This window comes from Mus caroli, unplaced genomic scaffold (assembly GCF_978045245.1).
Source record: "Mus caroli unplaced genomic scaffold, Mus_caroli_1 scaffold_13, whole genome shotgun sequence".
Lineage (NCBI taxonomy): Eukaryota > Metazoa > Chordata > Mammalia > Rodentia > Muridae > Mus > Mus caroli.
In genome coordinates this window covers 42,648,599-42,665,579 of record NW_028227268.1, presented here as the reverse complement: position 1 = coordinate 42,665,579, position 16,981 = coordinate 42,648,599, and the positions used below count along the sequence as shown (strand labels likewise).

Sequence of the window (16,981 nt, the reverse complement as noted above, 5' to 3'; positions counted from 1 at the left end):
GCGGCTGTGCTAGGGGATTTCGGCCATGGGTGGCTTGGGGCACGTGGCGGCCAGGGGACCGGATCGCCTCCTGCCTCCGTGGAGATGAGACTGAGCACACATCACCCCCGGGGCAGGTCACTTCCTGAGACCACACAGTGTCGGGATCCGCGGTGGACCTCGGTTCCTTTCAAGGCCCCTTCGCCTTCAGTTTCTCAGCCACCCGCCTCTCTCCAGGGGGTCCTCTGCCCCCCTGGGGGCGGCGACTGACGAAGCTCTCAAGGCGAGAAACGGCTCCCTAAGCCGCTCGCGAGTCCCCCTCTGCCCACAATGCACCGGGACGAGCAGGAAGGCCGCTCCGACCCCTCATTTTCCCGCGAATTCAGTTCAAAGAGGCGTCCGGGCCCGCGGTCGGCAGCGCGCACGGGCCAACCAAGCCGCGCCTCCGCGAGAAGCGCCTCCGCGTGACTGACGGGGGACTCTGCGGACCAACGGGCTGGGCGGCCCAGCGGCGCGCGCTCCCGCCGGCCAATCAGAGCGCCGGGCGGGGAAAGTGGGCGGAGCGAGGCCAGGGTAGGGTGAGCGGCCTCCGAAGCGGAGCGGGGCTCGGAGGAGACACTTTTTTTTTTTTCCTCCCTCCTTCCCTCCTCTCCTCCTCCCTTCCCTTCCCCTCTCCTCCCCTCTCTCCTCCTTCCCCCCTCGGTCCGCTGGAGCCTGCTGGGGCGAGCGGTTGGTGTAGCAGGCGCGCTCACTCTCCGGGGCCGCCCGGCGGGTAGCTGGCGGGGGGAGGAGGCAGGAACCGCGATGGCGCCTCAGAAGCACGGCGGTGGGGGAGGGGGCGGCTCCGGGCCCAGCGCGGGGTCCGGGGGAGGCGGCTTCGGGGGTTCGGCGGCGGCGGTGGCGGCGGCGGCTTCGGGCGGCAAATCCGGCGGCGGGGGCTGTGGAGGCGGCGGCAGTTACTCGGCCTCCTCCTCCTCGGCGGCGGCCGCGGCGGCGGCGGCGGCGGGGGCCGCGGTGTTACCGGTGAAGAAGCCGAAAATGGAGCACGTCCAGGCTGACCACGAGCTTTTCCTCCAGGCCTTTGAGAGTGAGTGTGAGCGGCTTCGAGGGCAGGGGAACCCCTCTCCGGCGTTCGGGGCACGGAGCACTCCGCCGGGTCCTCGGAGAGTCCACTTGCTTTGGGAGTGGAGGGAGGACTCGCGGGGGAACGCCGGGGTCCCGAGTAGGTCCCTGACTCCCGGAAGGGTCGCCCCAGGGCCCCCAGGTTCAGAGCAGCCTTGGAGGTGGGGACGTGACGGTTGAACTGAGCGCAGATAGATCCCGAGACGAGTTGGTGTTTTCGTTCGTGCCTTCCCTACTCCACAAGTACCGGGATTCTAGTTGTAGGTTTCGGGGGGCCGAGACACAGCCTGTCCGGAGATGAGTGTTGTAAAGCCGAGGAAATTGTCATGGGTCTGAAATGCCTTCGCACCCACTCTGGCTGCGTGTGAGTGAACACGCACCATTTGAAACCTTTTAAGCCTTTCAAACCTGTCCGCCCATTTTATGGGTACGTAGACTGAGAGAGACAGACTGGGGCAAGCGTCCTCTCCGTGGACAACCTTGGAGTTGTGTCTTAATTCCAGAACATTTTTTTTTTTTAAATCCCGGTTTTTCGTTTTAAAAGATGCGTGGAGGGCGAAACTGACTTTTTTGGAAAGGGGATCACACAGTGTGTCTGGAAACAAACAATAGAATTTATAAACATTATGACTATAAATAAAATTGTTACTAAGTGGGTATTATATCCTGATTGTTTTGCTTCTCTTTTGTGTAGATAGTGGAATTTAGCAATCTTCTAGCTGGGTATTTTACAGCAACTTGAACGAAGTCAGCTTTGCGGTTGAATCTCTTTATTTACAATATATCCGTGGCATATGTTATGGGCTTTGGTATCAGCTGTGCTTGGAAAGACGTTTTACATTGTTTTAATACTCTTCCTTCATTTTCATTGATTCTTCAAGAAATTCTTATTGGAATTTAATACAAATCATTTTTTTTTGATTTTTGAATATTGAAACAGATAATTGGTCATGCTTCAGAGATGGTTATTTTGCTTAATATACTTTTACAAAAATCTGAAAAGCTTTTAAATATAATCAGAACTGAAGGACAGTAATGAGAATAAATACACTTGTTTGTACCTCTTCTAAAACATCTCATCTCCTTTTACTTTAATTTGAAACTAAGACTAAATTGAAGATTAATTGGAAATTTAAAACTTTCTAAATGTTATGAGAAAACCAATCCTCTAGGAAGGCTTTAACTACTAGCTTTCAAATGAATCCACCTGCAAGAAAACAGTTACCCTTAAGAGTTAGATCTTTTGTTTTTTACCCCTAATACTTAATTCAGTTTCTAGACCTTATTAATATAATTATTAATATAGGTATTTGTAATTACATTACCACGTCTTAAAGAAATGTGATTCTAGTAGATATCTGATATTACTGGAATTTGGGGGGGGGGTTATACGAAGATATATTTCAACTATTTAACCTAAGCCCTTTATAATAATTTATATTTTAAGCATTAAAAAGATTGTTTTGGGGAAAAATGTTTTTGGAAGCTGTTGATTATGAGTTTAAGATAGAATTTTACAATACTAATTTTTTGATCCTATCTGTATTAGAATGTTTGTAAAGAGTTTAGTTTTGACTAGTTACTACAAGTTTTTTAATGGCCAACTAAAGTGAAATTTTCATCTTGCGTGGCATGAATGTGTGTGTGGAGTAGAGCTAAGTCAAGGTACTTAATTTATTGCTCTTTGCTTAGAAGGAGAGACCTTCCATTAAACTTTTGCTCACTGATGGTGGCTACCGCAGAAAGGGTTAGTGACAGTGTAGAGAAAGACCCTTAGGTTTTACCTTTAGGGAGGAGGAGGGGGCAGGGGGAAAAAGAAGATTTTGTGAATATATGTCTTGGACTGAATGACCTTTCCTGCTTTCTAGTTTTCTAGATATAAATATGTAGTAAACTATTTCCATAATGGGAGATTGGTTGCTTTATATTGGTTAGGGTGTGGGTTGTTGTGGGTTGGGTTGATAATTTACTGACAAGTTCATTAAAAGTACATTTAGATAATGTTTGGATTTTGTTTCCTGTACCCTAGAACCAACACAGATATATAGATTTCTTCGAACTCGAAATCTTATCGCAGTAAGTAGTCAATGAAATTCACCAGTATTATTTCATTCTTATAATTTCATCTGTAACTTTAATATTTTTAATTTTTTATAGCCAATATTTTTGCACAGAACTCTTACTTACATGTCTCATCGAAATTCTAGAACAAGCATCAAAAGGTATGTTTTATGAATCTTATTTCAAGCTGATGAAACTATTAGAAAGTTTTGTCTTAGAGTGTGGTAGAGCAGCTCAGGAAAATGCACTTTAAAGCTTTGTCTTAAAGTTCTGGTCACATATTAGGAAAATTGAAAGATCAACTTGTTTGAAAAATTTAAACGTATCTTTTTTGTAATTCTAGTTTGTCACTAGTTTCTATTACAGTATTTAGTGAAGTGATTTTATGACACAGTTTTTAGTGTTCTTACTTATTTTCAAGTGTGGTTGTTTTTCTAGAACTTAAATGATTTCTAAAAGGTCCAGGTTATGTATCTGTGATACTTTTGAAGTATATTTTTTAAAAGTAAGCTGTTTTGATCATCTGGTCTTAAAGCAGGGTCTGAAGGAACTTGTCCTGTATGTTTAGTACTTACTCAGAGGGAATGCAGAGGACAAGTTTTTTGATATATGTGCAGGGTTTCCTTATTGAGCATGTAAAGTGAATGGCATTAACTAGAAAGGAGAGACCTTCCATTAAACTTTTGCTGTCACTGTAATCTTATTGCTTGTCTGTTAAGTTAAAGTCTTTTTGCCAGGTAGACCTAGCAGGCCTGATAACTCACTGTATAACCTAGACTGGTCCAAGACTTGTGACAATTCTGCTTCAGCATGCCCTCCTGCTTTTCCCCAGCTACTGGGATTATAGGTGTGAACCACTAGGTCTGCCTAAGTCTTGATTTAAGCTATTTCAATACATTTTGAAACTAAATTGCTTAGGAGTATTCAGGTTACTAGGTAGGCATCACATTTCTAGAGCAAGTTACAGTTTTTTGGTTTTGTTTTGTTTTTGTCTTTTTGTTTTTTGTTTTTCCAGACAGGGTTTCTCTGTGTAGCCCTGGCTGTCCTGGAACTTACTTTGTAGACCAGGCTGGCCTCAAAGGCAGAAATCTGCCTGCCTCTGCCTCCCAAGTGCTTGGCTTAAAGGCGTGCGCCACCACGCCCGGCTGCAAGTTACAGTTTTATAAGGGCATCATAATTTATTATGAAGACTTGAAATGTAAGATTGTCTTTTGGCAATTGAGGGACCTGTGAGTAAGAGAAATTAATTTCATTTCATAAGTAAAAGTTGCCAAACATTCAAATAACTAGGAAGAAGATAACAAATTAGACAACAGAATTAGATTGTCTACTTTATGCCTGTCTACTGCATTATTTGGTCTGTGATCAAACCTTTTCTGTTAAAGGAATAATAAACATTTTAGGGTCTTGTGGCTAGAAGACAATATCAGGACTACGTCATATAAAGAGAAAAATGTCTATGAATGTTTCATTCATGAAATTCAATACATAAGCCTACTAACTAGAGAGAAATACAGAATTTTTTCGATTTGAGGTGTGGGGTAAAGAACACTTTACTTACTAAGGATTCACAGTTTCTAACTTCAGATAGGCTAGCTTTATCTTCAAAGACCATTCTTGGCTTGTGGGTTATACACAACAGTAAGCCAAATTTCACTTGTAGTCTGTAGTTAGATTACTTTTGATTCATTCCATAGAACTCTGAATTCAAACTTTTTTAAATAAGTTAGTTATTTTAAGATATGACCTGATTTTGATTTTAAAAATAAGCTTTTTACAAGCTAAATTTGTATTAATTTATGAATAAATAGAAAAGCACATTTTAAAATGTATGATTTTCATAACATGTTTGCTTATTAGACTATTTGTCTCCTTAGATATATGCCAATAGGTACAATATGAAAAGTTTGGTTGAGGGGCTGGAGATGGCTCAGAGGTGAAGAGCAGTGACTGCTCTTCTGAAGGTCCTGAGTTCAAATCCCAGCAACCACATGGTGGCTCACAACCCTCTGAAACAAGATCTGACTCCCTTATCTGGAGTGTCTGAGGATAGCTATAGTGCGTACATATAATAAATAAATAAATCTTTTTTTTTTTAAAGATTTATTTATTATATGTAAGTACACTGTAGCTGTCTTCAGACACTCCAGAAGAGGGCGCCAGATCTCGTTGCGGATGGTTGTGAGCCACCATGTGGTTGCTGGGATTTGAACTCTGGACCTTCGGAAGAGCAGTCGGGTGCTCTTACCCACTGAACCATCTCACCAGCCCAATAAATAAATCTTTAAAAAAAGTTTGGTTGAGTTGGGTATGGTAGCAGGTCCCTTTAATTTAGCACTAGAAATAGCAGTGGCAGGTGGGTCTCGAGTTCAGGGCTACTCTACATAGTGAGTTCAGGACTGCCCAGGGATTCACAGTTTCTAACTTGATATAATGAGACTGCATCAAAAATAATGTGAACTTTGGGCAATAGAAACTGGTTTTCTGATTATTGCCCCTTGGATTCTTAAAACTGTCTTTGGGGGTTTTTGAAGCAAATGTGCTAGCCTAGAAACATTTAAACATTTAAATCTCATTTAGATTATTTCCTTACAAAAATACATAGGGATTTAGTTCTCTTGTTATATAGCTAACTTGAAAACTTAGGACTAAGCCCTTTAGATGAGTGGCCTTTGTAGTTAGGGACTTTAAACGTATATGTCTCACAGTGATGCTCTTTCATGATTTTTTTTGGAACTCAGGTTTTTTTTTTTTTATATTTTTTAAAGATTTTATTTATTTGTTATATATAAGTACCATGTAGCTATCTTCAGACATACCAGAGAGGATATTGGATCTCATTGCAGATGGTTGTGAGCCACCGTGTGGTTGCTGGGATTTGAACTCGAGACCTCTGGGAGAGCAGTCATCTCTCCAGCCCCTGGAGTTCATTTTTTTTTTTTTAAAGAGTTATTTATTATATGTAAGTACACTGTAGCTGTCTTCAGACACCTCAGAAGAGGGTCTCAGATATCATTACAGATGGTTGTGAGCCACCATGTGGTTGGTGGGATTTGAACTCGGGACCTGCTGAAGAGCAGTCAATGTTCTTAACCGCTGAGCCATCTCTCCAGCCCTGAGTTTAGTTCTTAATATAATGTATATATTTACATTTATGTATAATACGTACTATTAGTATAACAGTATTTGGTAGGGACAGACACTGTTGGGAATTGAATTCCAGGCTTTAGGCATGCTAGACTAGACACTTAGCTATTACCACTTAGCTATATCCTTACTCTCTTTGAAGTCGTACCATCGGTTATAATATTATTCTGATGTATTTGTTAAACTCATACTTGAGTCTTCAAAGAAGCATTCAAATACTATAGCCTTAACCCTACTGTGATACAGTAGGATTAAAGATGAGCGCGCACGCGCGCGCACACACACACACACACACACACACAGAGAAAGATGAGAACACTTTAGTTTATTTTTGGAGAAAGGATTTCACAGTGAATCCCAAGCTGGGCTGGAAGTTGTAATCCTCCTGCTTCAGATTCCTGGGTACTTTGATTATAGGCATCCAGTTATACTCCTGACTCAAGAAAGAACTTTTTATTGAATCTTTCTTTATTAGATATCTTTTGAAGTTATTTGAAACCCTTCCATTCCGCTCTCCCCATCAAACGTCTTGTAATTTGAATTTTTTGGTGACTATATGGTTGCTATTTGTTTCACTTGTTAGTCTCAGCTGTTGTGTGGTGTTGATCTTTTAGAGAAGTGCTTGCTGTGGGGAGGTGCTACTTGAGTTTAGTTTTAGTAGTTGTTTTCCTTTTCCCTACAGGAGGCTAGATTGCCCTTATGATCTTACCTATTTCAAATGGCTGCTACTGTGCAGTTCTAGTGTTTTCAAAATGTTCAGCTCCAGTTTCTTCCAAATGAAACTCAACATTGGAAGAAATGCTTCAGTTTTTGAGTCTAACCTTTCTTCCTGAAGACAGATTTAAATTTTTTTCTTTTTTTTTTTTGGTTTTTCGAGACAGGGTTTCTCTGTGTAGCCTTGGCTGTCCTGGAACTCACTTTGTAGACCAGGCTGGCCTCGAACTCAGAAATCCGCCTGCCTCTGCCTCCAGAGTGCTGGGATTAAAGGCGTGCGCCACCACGCCCGGCTTAAATTTTTTTTCTTAGTTATCAAAAAATTACCATTCTTTTTTTTTTGTTCTGTTGTATGGGCATTTGGTGTTTGGTTTGTATGTATGTCTGTGCGAGAGTTACAGATTTACATGTGCGTGAGACATGTCAGCTAAGGGGTCCTGGGAATTGAACCTGGAACCTCTGGAAGAGCAGTCAGTGCTCCTAACTGTTGAACCATCTTTCCAACCCCTGCAACCTTGTTACTATTCTTTTATTTTAAGTTAAATGGTTAAAGTTTTTTTTTTTGTTTTTTGAGACAGGGTTTCTCTGCAGCCCTGGCTGTCCTGTCACTTTGTAGACCAGGCCACTTTGTAGACCAGACTGGCCTTGAACTCAGAGATCCACCTGCCTCTGCCTCCCCAGTGCTGGGATTAAAGGCATGCGCCACCACGCCCGGCTAAATGGTTAAAGTTAAGTACTAAAATAATTTTTTAAAAATCCTTCAATATTTATACTGAACAGTTATTTGTAATGAGCCTGAGTCAGTTTTTTTCTTCTCTTATTTGTAGATTGAAAATAGATACCTTTTTTTTTTTTTTCTTTTGAGACAGGGTTTCTCTGTGTAACAGCCCTGGCTGTCCTGGAACTCACTTTGTAGAGGCTGGCCTCTACTCAGAAATCCGCCTGCCTCTTCCTCCCAAGTGCTGGGATTAAAGGCGAGCCATTACTGCCTGTTGATTCTTTTCATTAGAGAGCAGTTGAGTATTTGGCCCGGCCTAGTGGCACACATTTGTAATATGAGTTAGGTTATTTGGTTATCTACACATAAGTATTATCAAATTATAAATGAGTGTGAAATCAACTTTTCAAGTCCTAATTTTGAAAATAATGTCTCTATAAAAGAGAAACATTTGTTTCTAATTAACAAATTATATGAAACAATACTTTTATTTCTAGGATGTAGCTCACTTTGAGGAGTAAGATGAGGCATATTTTCTATCCCACTCAACTTTCATTTGGAAAATTTTATTAATTTATTTGGTGGAAAATTTTTTTTTCTCTTAAGCAGATTTAGCCAGGTGTGGTGGGGTTATGCCTGTGTTTGAGGCCAGCTTGATATTACATATTACATGGTGAGTGGTGGTAGGCCAACTAAAGCTAGATAACAAGAGCCTCTATCAAAAATCAAAGAGTCAAGTTAAAGTATAATAAATTTTATGATTGAGTGGTATGTGTCCTAACGTTATTGTCATTTTTAAAATTTTTTTGAGGGGGCTTTTTTAAATCTTTTTGATGTGGAATATTGTTTAATTGAAACTCTGGCAATAACCTTTGAGGATATTTTATGACTAGCAGGGCATGGTGGCACATGCCTTTAATCCCAGCACTGGAAGGCAGAGACAAGGAGGTCTCTTGAATTCAAGATCAACCTGGTATACAAAGTGAGTTCCAGGTTAGCCAGGGCCACACAGAAAAACTGTCTCAAAAAGCCAAAAGAAAACAAAACAAAACAAAAAACAAAACCAAGATAATGGATGTTTTAAAAATATACATACTTTGCATTTGTTCTGCTCAACCTGATAAGAGCTTATATGCCTACTAAGTCTTAAAAAAAATTGCCTTTCAGGAAATTATAGTCTAGTAGTAGAAATAAAATACTTAGAGAGGTTTTACATGTAGGGGACTTTAAAAATAAGTAAAAAGAAATACCAGGAGTAAGGAGAATTACTCATGACTGGGAGATAATTGCAGAAGTTTTTTTCTTGTTTGTTTGTTTGTTTGTTTGTTTTTGAGACAGGGTTTCTCTGTTTCTCCCTGGCTGTCCTGGAACTCACTCTGTAGACCAGGCTGGCCTCGAACTCAGAAATCCACCTGCCTCTGCCTCCCAAGTTCTGGGATTAAAGGCAATGCACTGCCACCACCACCATCCAGCTAGGAGGTTTTATGAAAAATAACATTAACAGTTGAGCTTGAGGGTATGTCTACTTGTATTATATAACACATTGTCTCAATAGTGGTGCATTGTTATAGCTAGTCATCTAATTTTAAAATAAACAAAATCAAATTTCTGCTTTTGTTTATTGCAGTATAAATTTGTGTGTTTCCTAGTTGAGAAGTGATTATTATGTTTATCTGTTTCTTCCAGGAAAACATTTAAAGTTGATGATATGTTATCAAAAGTAGAGAAAATGAAAGGAGAGCAAGAATCTCATAGGTAAGAGAATGTCAGTTTACACTAAGTGATACACTGGAGGAAAGAGGGACAATTAGAGTGACCATTTCCTTAGTGATCACCACAAGGTTACTGGGAGTTTTGTTTTGGTTTTTTTTTTTAAAGTATTAGAATCAGTTGCTCCAGGTGTACATATGAGTCAGGAATTAATTTCTGTGGCATCTCTGGTAGAGATTTTTCAAGACTGTTTGACCACCTCTAATATTGGAAACTGTTTTGTAGGACATATATCATTACTGCATCTCTCTTTTGAGTTCCTTGTATTTTTTAAATCAGATTCTTTAACATGGGCACTTGGTCTTACTCTTACTACCTCACCTGTGGAGAAGTGGAGACTAGAATTCATACTTTGTACTTGGTGTTTCACACTATTGTATTTCCTCTTAAGTAAGTGGTTCTCAGCTTCCTGATGCTGTGACCCTTAAATACAATTCTTCACGTTGTGGTGACCCCCAACCATAAAATTATTATTATTATTTTTATTAGGTATTTTCTTCATTTACATTTCCAATGCTATCCCAAAAGGTCGTCCCCCCCTCCCACTACTTGGCCCTGGCGTTCCACTGTACTGAGGCATATAAAGTTTGCAAGACCAAGGGGCCTCTCTTTCCATATGCAGCTAGAGACACGAGATAAAATTATTTTTGTTGCTACTTCATAACTGTAATTTTACTGCTTTGATGAATTATAATGTAAATATATGTTTTCCCGTGGTCTTAGGTAATCACTGTAAAAGGGTCATTTGACTCCAAAAGTGGTGGCAACCCATGGGTTGAAAACTACTGTTCAAAGTAATTATCTTTAAATAAGAGAGAGAAATCTCATTTTTCCTTTTCCTTATTTATCTCTTAAATGTAAAATACTCATACTTTTAGCCAGGCAGGGTGGCACATGGATTCTGAGTTCAAGGCAGGCTTGATCTACAAAGTGATGTTCAGAACAGCCAGGGCTGTTACACAGGGAAACCTTGTCTTTAAAAATCAAAAAAGAAAGACAAACATTCAATAATGTTACATTCAAACATTTCCAGGAACTAGAGTGCCATTTGTTTATTAACTACAGAATATTTAGAAACTGAAAATTTTATGTAACTTTCCATTTACCTATCCCTCAACTTCTTCTGTGTTAGAGATTGAATACAAATTTCTGTGAATGTTAGGCAAGTGCTCTAGCAGTGATTGAGATACACACACACACACACACACACACACACAAACACTTTTTTTTTTTTTTTTTTTTTTGAGCTGGGTCCTCTCACGTCCATCATCAATCGATCAAGTACATGCCTTGCAGGCAAAATCTAGGCTGGGAATTTCTGGGCTGATGATATCTTTGATTTTTTTTTTTTTTTTTTGGTTTTTGAGGCTTCTTTGTGAAGCCCTGCCTGTCCTAGACCTCACTTTGAAAATAGGCTAGCGTTGAACTCAAAGGGCATCCTGAAAGGAGCAAAGGTGTGCCTCACAATTCCCACCAAGGTCTCCTCTGTTAAAATGACTATGTCCAGTTGACATAAAACTATCAAACACAGATAATATACTTAGTGTTCTCATTTAGTGGTTGGTTTGTTTGTTTGTTTCAGATAGGATTTCTCTGTGTCCTGGAACTTGCTTTGTAGACCAGGCTGACCTCAAACTCAAAGATGTGCCTGCCTTTAAGTTCTGAGTGCTCGGATTAAAAGACATGCACCTTTAATATGCCCTTAATAATTTGCCTTCTAGTCCTTTAAAGATTTTAGGAATAATAAGGCAGTAAGTGGGAAACATGATCCCTTTATTCTTTTCCACTTGACAGCAATTCTTTAATGTCTTAATTAATGTAGCTAGGTAAATTTTTTGTTTTTTGAGATGGTCTTACTCTATGACACCAGTGGCCTAGAATGCACCATGTAGATCAGTTTGGCCTTGAAGTCATATAGGTTTTGTTTGCATCTGCTTCCTGAGAACTGAGATCAACGGCATGAGCCCCCATGCCTGCCTGGGCTATAGAAAATTCTTGGAAGTTCTTAGGTCAGTTCATAAGTATCCACAGTCATACAGACTATATCACATACACTCAGCACTGGCTGGCCAGTGAGTTTCAAGGGATTATCTTGACCCCAGTGCTAATGTGTACCTGGCTTTGTATGAGGATGCTACAGTTCTAGAACCAAGTCGTCATGCCTACATGTTAGTCAAGCCATCTCCCCAGCCCCTTGCTCACGATTTTGAAAGACAAGTTTTGGGTGTTTCGTTTTTTTTCCAAGACAGGGTTTCTCTGCATAACAGGCCTAGCTATCCTAGAACTCACTTGTAGACCAAGCTGACTTGGAACTCAGATCACCTGCCTTTTCAGTAAGTTGATTTGTACAATACTGTCTCAGTGTTGTTTCCTGAGATACTAAGCTAATCAAAACATATTTCAAGTTTCTGCCCCTCAGTCTTCCTAATACTATTATTTCAGTACACTTCTCACAGATTACCTGTAGTCCTACTGTTATGTTAATCTAGCACAGGGTTATGGGGCGGAGCTTAGATGTCAGTATGTAATGTTGGTACTGTAAAAGTATATGGACTGTGTCAAGGTTCTTTTCTTTTCTTTTCTTTTCTTTTCTTTTCTTTTCTTTTCTTTTCTTTTCTTTTCTTTTCTTTAGACAGGGTTTCTCTGTATAGCCCTGGCTGTCCTGGAACTCACTTTGTAGACCAGGCTGGCCTCAAACTCAGAAATCTGCCTGCCTCTGCCTCCTCAGTGCTGGGATTAAAGGCATGGGCAACCACGCCCAGCTAGGTTCATTTTTAGAATAATGCAAGTCTTTGTTTTGTGATATTAATTAAAGTTAAAATCTTCAATCATATACAAGAGCATTTCTTTTCCTTTTATCTTTTCTGCATACTCAGAGACCCATTGAGTTTGGTAGAACTGTGTCTGTTCAGCATTGTAAATGTCCTGCAGGAATTCATGTTCTACAGCACACACTTTCCAGAGTTAGACTAGTGTCTCTCTATTCCCATGCCCAGTGTATTTCATTCCCCAGAACTGAAGGTGCTTTTCTAGATTCACATGAATATCACAGTACTACAAGTCAAAATCTACGAAAATGCCTAATTTTTTAAAAGATTTATAGCAAATATAAACAAACAATATTAACACTTAGCTATGCAAAACCAATTGGTATTCCATGGTTTTTAATACTTTAGATCTACAGTTGTCTTACACATTAGTTATAGAAACTTGTTAAAAGAAGAAATTATGGACAGAAAAGAGAATTGTGAGTCACATCATGGTTTCTTATTTTCAGTTTGTTTGTTTGTTTGTTTGTTTGTTTGTTTTCCAGACAGGATTTCTCTGTATAGCACTGGCTGTCTAGGAACTCACTTTGTAGATCAGGCCTCGAACTCAGAAATCCGCCTGCCTCTGCCTCTCGAGTGCTGGGATTAAAGGCGTGAGCCACCATGCCTGGCTTATTTTCATTTTTTTTATAGTTCAAGAGGATTTCCCTGTGTGGTCCTGACTGTTCTGGTGTTGTGTTTGCTTTGTAGATCAGGCTGGCCTCAAACTTAACTGCCTCTGTCTCCTAAGTGCTGGGTGCCACAATGCCCTGCAGTTTTTGCCTCTTAACATGTTAGTTTGTCACAATAGACAAATGTCATTTGATATTAAAGTCCAATAATAAAATTGTCATTTATAAATGACAATACATTATCCTTTGCATACTTTTGAAGCACCTAGCAGATTTTAGGAACTCAGCAGGGTCATACTTGCTTCCCAGGCTTGTTTTTGTCTCCTTCCCCTTTTGGTGTAATTGTGGATACATAAAACACATCTCTCTCTTTTTCCTCAAACTCTTGGTTTTGATGTTCAAGTTTGAATTTGTAGTTTCTGACCATGAATAATGGCTTACCTAGAATAATTCAATTCTCTGTTTTAACCTAGTAGTAGGATCCTAGGGAGTTCTTTTGTAACAATTCTGCTGGTTTTATTGTTGGGGAGGAGGAAGGGGGTGTTGGGGATTTTTTTGTTTTATTCAAGACAGAGTTTCTCTGTAGTCCTGGCTATCTTGGAATTTGCTCTGTAGACCAGCCTGGCCTGACTCAGATCCTCCTGCTTCTGCCTCGCAAGAACTAGAATTAAAGGCTTGAACCACTACTGCCTGGCAGAACTCTTTACTTGTAAATATATCTCCATAGATAAGCACCTCATGCAAAAATTTGAAAATTGGAGTTTGTTTCAAAGGTGCAGATGAGAAGGAAAAGGGCTTGTGTCTTCCTGTTATCCTTTTGCATTCTTGGTTTAATATTAGTTAACTAGAGAAATCCCCGAAGAGTTGCCTGAGTTAGAGATTTTGTTTATTGTAAGCTATGTTTTCTCAGGGAAGCAAGCCTTGAATTTCCTGCTCTCCTGTCTGCCTTAGCTTCCCAGATGCTGGAATTACATGCAAATGCTACCATGCCTTGCTGAAGTAGAACTTTTATTAGTTGGGTTTTGTAGTTATTTGTTGAGAATTGAATCCAGGGCCTTGTGCTTGCTAAGCAAGTTCTCTAAGTTTCCAGAGACATCCCTGGTCCCAAAGCTCCTTTTACCATTGTTTTTGTGTAAAACTAAGCTTTAGAGTCACCTGTCTTCCCTTTGTACACAGTTCTTTTGGTAAGAATAGCAAAGTCTGAGTCAGGCAGTACTGGTACATGCCTTTAATCCCAATACATAGGACAGCAAGGTCTGTGACACAGAGAAACACTGTCTCAAAAAACCAAAATGAAGCATAACATATATGGAGCCAGAGAAGTGTATCATGTATGAAGCACTGTATTTAAGCTTTAAGGGTATAATGGGAGTAAAATGTCTGTTTATGGAGAGAAAGACATGGTCATCTAGTAAATAGCAGGAAGGAAAAGTATAGGGAAACCATGAGTGTATATAAGAGAAGCAGTCCTTGTTTGAGTTATTGGATATGGGAACGTAATGACTGTCTGGAAAATGTCATGGCCAAGTCTTATCTGGAGAAATTAGCTGAAACATGAAACAAATATAGGAATAAAATGGTGTGGGATACTGAGCATAAAAGTGGTTCGGCAAAGGGAACATGATGTAAACAGCTTTAGAGTCACCTGTCTTCTTGAGGTCACCTTGAGACCAAGGTACCCTAGAAAGGAGAATAGCAAGAGTGGCCCGAGAAGCCTGGAAAAGATGCCAAGGATCTGATAATGCTCTTGTCAGGTGAAGTGGCACATGCCTTTAATCCTAGCACTAGGGAAGAAGCAGAACTCAAGGGCAGCCTGGTTTACAGTGAGTTTCAGGGTAGAGAGTTACACTGGGAGATCCTTTCTGGAAAAATGCTCAAGGTTGTTTTGTTTTGTTGGTTTTTTTTGTTTGTTTGTTTTTTTCGAGACAGGGCTTCTCTGTGTAGCCCTGGCTGTCCTAGAACTCACTTTGTAGACCCGGCTGGCATCCAAATCAGAAATCTGCCTGCCTCTGCCTCTCAGGTGCTGGGATTAAAGGTGTGTGCCACCACACCCAGCTAAAAATACTCAGTGTTTTAGTCAATAGATACATGATATAGTCTTTATCTTGGCAAAGCTATTAAATTCTTTATATCCATATCTTTGTAGTTCTGGGGATGGAACCTAGAACCTTGTACTTGCTAGATAGACAGTTGCTCTTTCCTTGAACTGTAGAACTAATGAAATTATTTTAAACAGTATTTCTGGCATTAGTAGCTTTTCACTGCCCTTCTATTTTATAGATAATGTTCAACCTCCTTAAGTTGATTGTGTATATTTCTCCAATGTCTATCCTTTTTAAGCACTTGAGTCAAGGTTATAAGGTTTTATTTATTTATTTATTTATTTACTTACTTAATGAGGCTGGCCTTGAACTCTCTATGTAGTAGCTGAGGCTGACTTTAAACTGTTCTCTTTCCGTTTCCTAAATACATACTGCCAAGCTCCACATAAGCACTCTATGTTTTGGAAGGTTTATTTCTGTGTAATAGACATATACACCATCTTCCATTCGAAGTCTTCCTACCTGTATATCTAAATGCTATATTTTGAGACATTGGGTTCTAGAATAATGGAATAGCTAGTGTAGTTAGAAGTTTTTTTTTTTTTTTTTTTTTATAGATTTATTTATTTATTATATGTAAGTACACTGTAGCTGTCCTCAGACACTCCAGAAGAGGGCATCAGATTTCGTTACGGATGGTTGTGAGCCACCATGTGATTGCTGGGATTTGAACTTGGGACCTTCGGAAGAACAGTCAGTGCTCTTAACCACTGAGCCATCTCGCCAGCCCTAGTTAGAAGTTAACTTTATATGATATAAGGGAAGTTAAGCCATGGATTTGGCTCAACTGCTAAAGGCAATTGGCACCAAGTCCAACTTATTAGTTGAAGATAGTACAGATTCCCAAAAGTTGTCCTCCGACCACACAAAATACAAATTAAGTGAATGTTTTAAAGAGAAGTGGCTATCCTTTTACAGTGTAGGTGCTAGAGTATCATATTAACTTTTCCTATTTGGGCGTAATACAGTTTTACAGTTTTTTTGTTGTTGTTTTGGAGTTTTGTTTTCGATAATTTTGAGACTAGTTTTCTCTGTGCCCTGGCTTTCCTACAATTTACTCTGTAGACCTTGCTGGCCTCAACCCACAGACATCTACCTGCCTCTGCCTCCCAAGTGCTAGAATTAAAGGTATGCACCACCATGCCTGGCTCATTTATAAAGCTTTATACTTCCTGCTTGCTATCATAGCAGTGTACATATAAATTTAATGCAGTGATCACAGTCTTTTCAGCATAAAAACTTGGTTTCTTTTGTGGGATCAAGTATTTAGATTTGAAGTTTCTTTTTTTTTTTTTTTTAAAGATTTATTTATTATATGTAAGTACACTGTAGCTGTCTTCAGACACTCCAGAAGAGGGCGCCAGATCTCCTTACAGATGGTTGTGAGCCACCATGTGGTTGCTGGGAATTGAAATCTGGACCTTCGGAAGAGCAGTCGGGTGCTCTTACCCACTGAGCCATCTCACCAGCCCAGATTTGAGGTTTCTATGGGAATCTTGTTTCAGAATTAGTCCCTTAAGGATTGCTTACCCCTTTTCTGCAGATTGCTTCAGAGCTGTCAGGTATTTAATTTCAACTACTCTGCTTGGCCTAGAATGGGCTATGTAAATCCTAACAATTTAGCTTAAAATCAAATATGCCTGACGAACCTTCCATGTTTTTCTTTTTCCCAGTCCTGACCTAGCTGTAAAAGACGATGCAGCATATAAAAGGAGACAGGAAAGGGAAGGGAAACTTTTTCCTTTTTTCTTAAAGGAAATCTACTAGGCTTTTTAGTATTATACACCTGAGCTGGGCGTGGTGGCGCACGCCTTTAATCCCAGCACTTGGGAGGCAGAGGCAGGCGGATTTCTGAGTTCAAGGCCAGCCTGGTCTACAAAGTGAGTTCCAGGACAGCCAGGGATATACAGAGAAACCCTGCCTCGAAAA

At 40.1% G+C, this 16,981-nt stretch overlaps 1 protein-coding gene across 2 annotated transcripts in view; it reads left to right on the top strand.

The window, feature by feature from the left end:
* Positions 1 to 551: 551 nt before the first annotated feature.
* Suz12 (SUZ12 polycomb repressive complex 2 subunit) overlaps positions 552 to 16,981 on the top strand; it is a 43,920-nt gene continuing 27,490 nt past the window's right edge. Inside the window, exons 1-4 of one of the 2 annotated variants that reach the window (XM_021177519.3) lie at positions 552 to 1,066; positions 3,131 to 3,177; positions 3,259 to 3,323; positions 9,428 to 9,496. In XM_021177519.3, coding sequence (XP_021033178.1) covers positions 784 to 1,066; positions 3,131 to 3,177; positions 3,259 to 3,323; positions 9,428 to 9,496 — 464 coding nt within the window. In that variant the 5' untranslated portion in view covers positions 552 to 783. The remainder of the gene's footprint in view (positions 1,067 to 3,130; positions 3,178 to 3,258; positions 3,324 to 9,427; positions 9,497 to 16,981) is intronic. The other variant, XM_021177520.3, reaches the window with a different exon arrangement.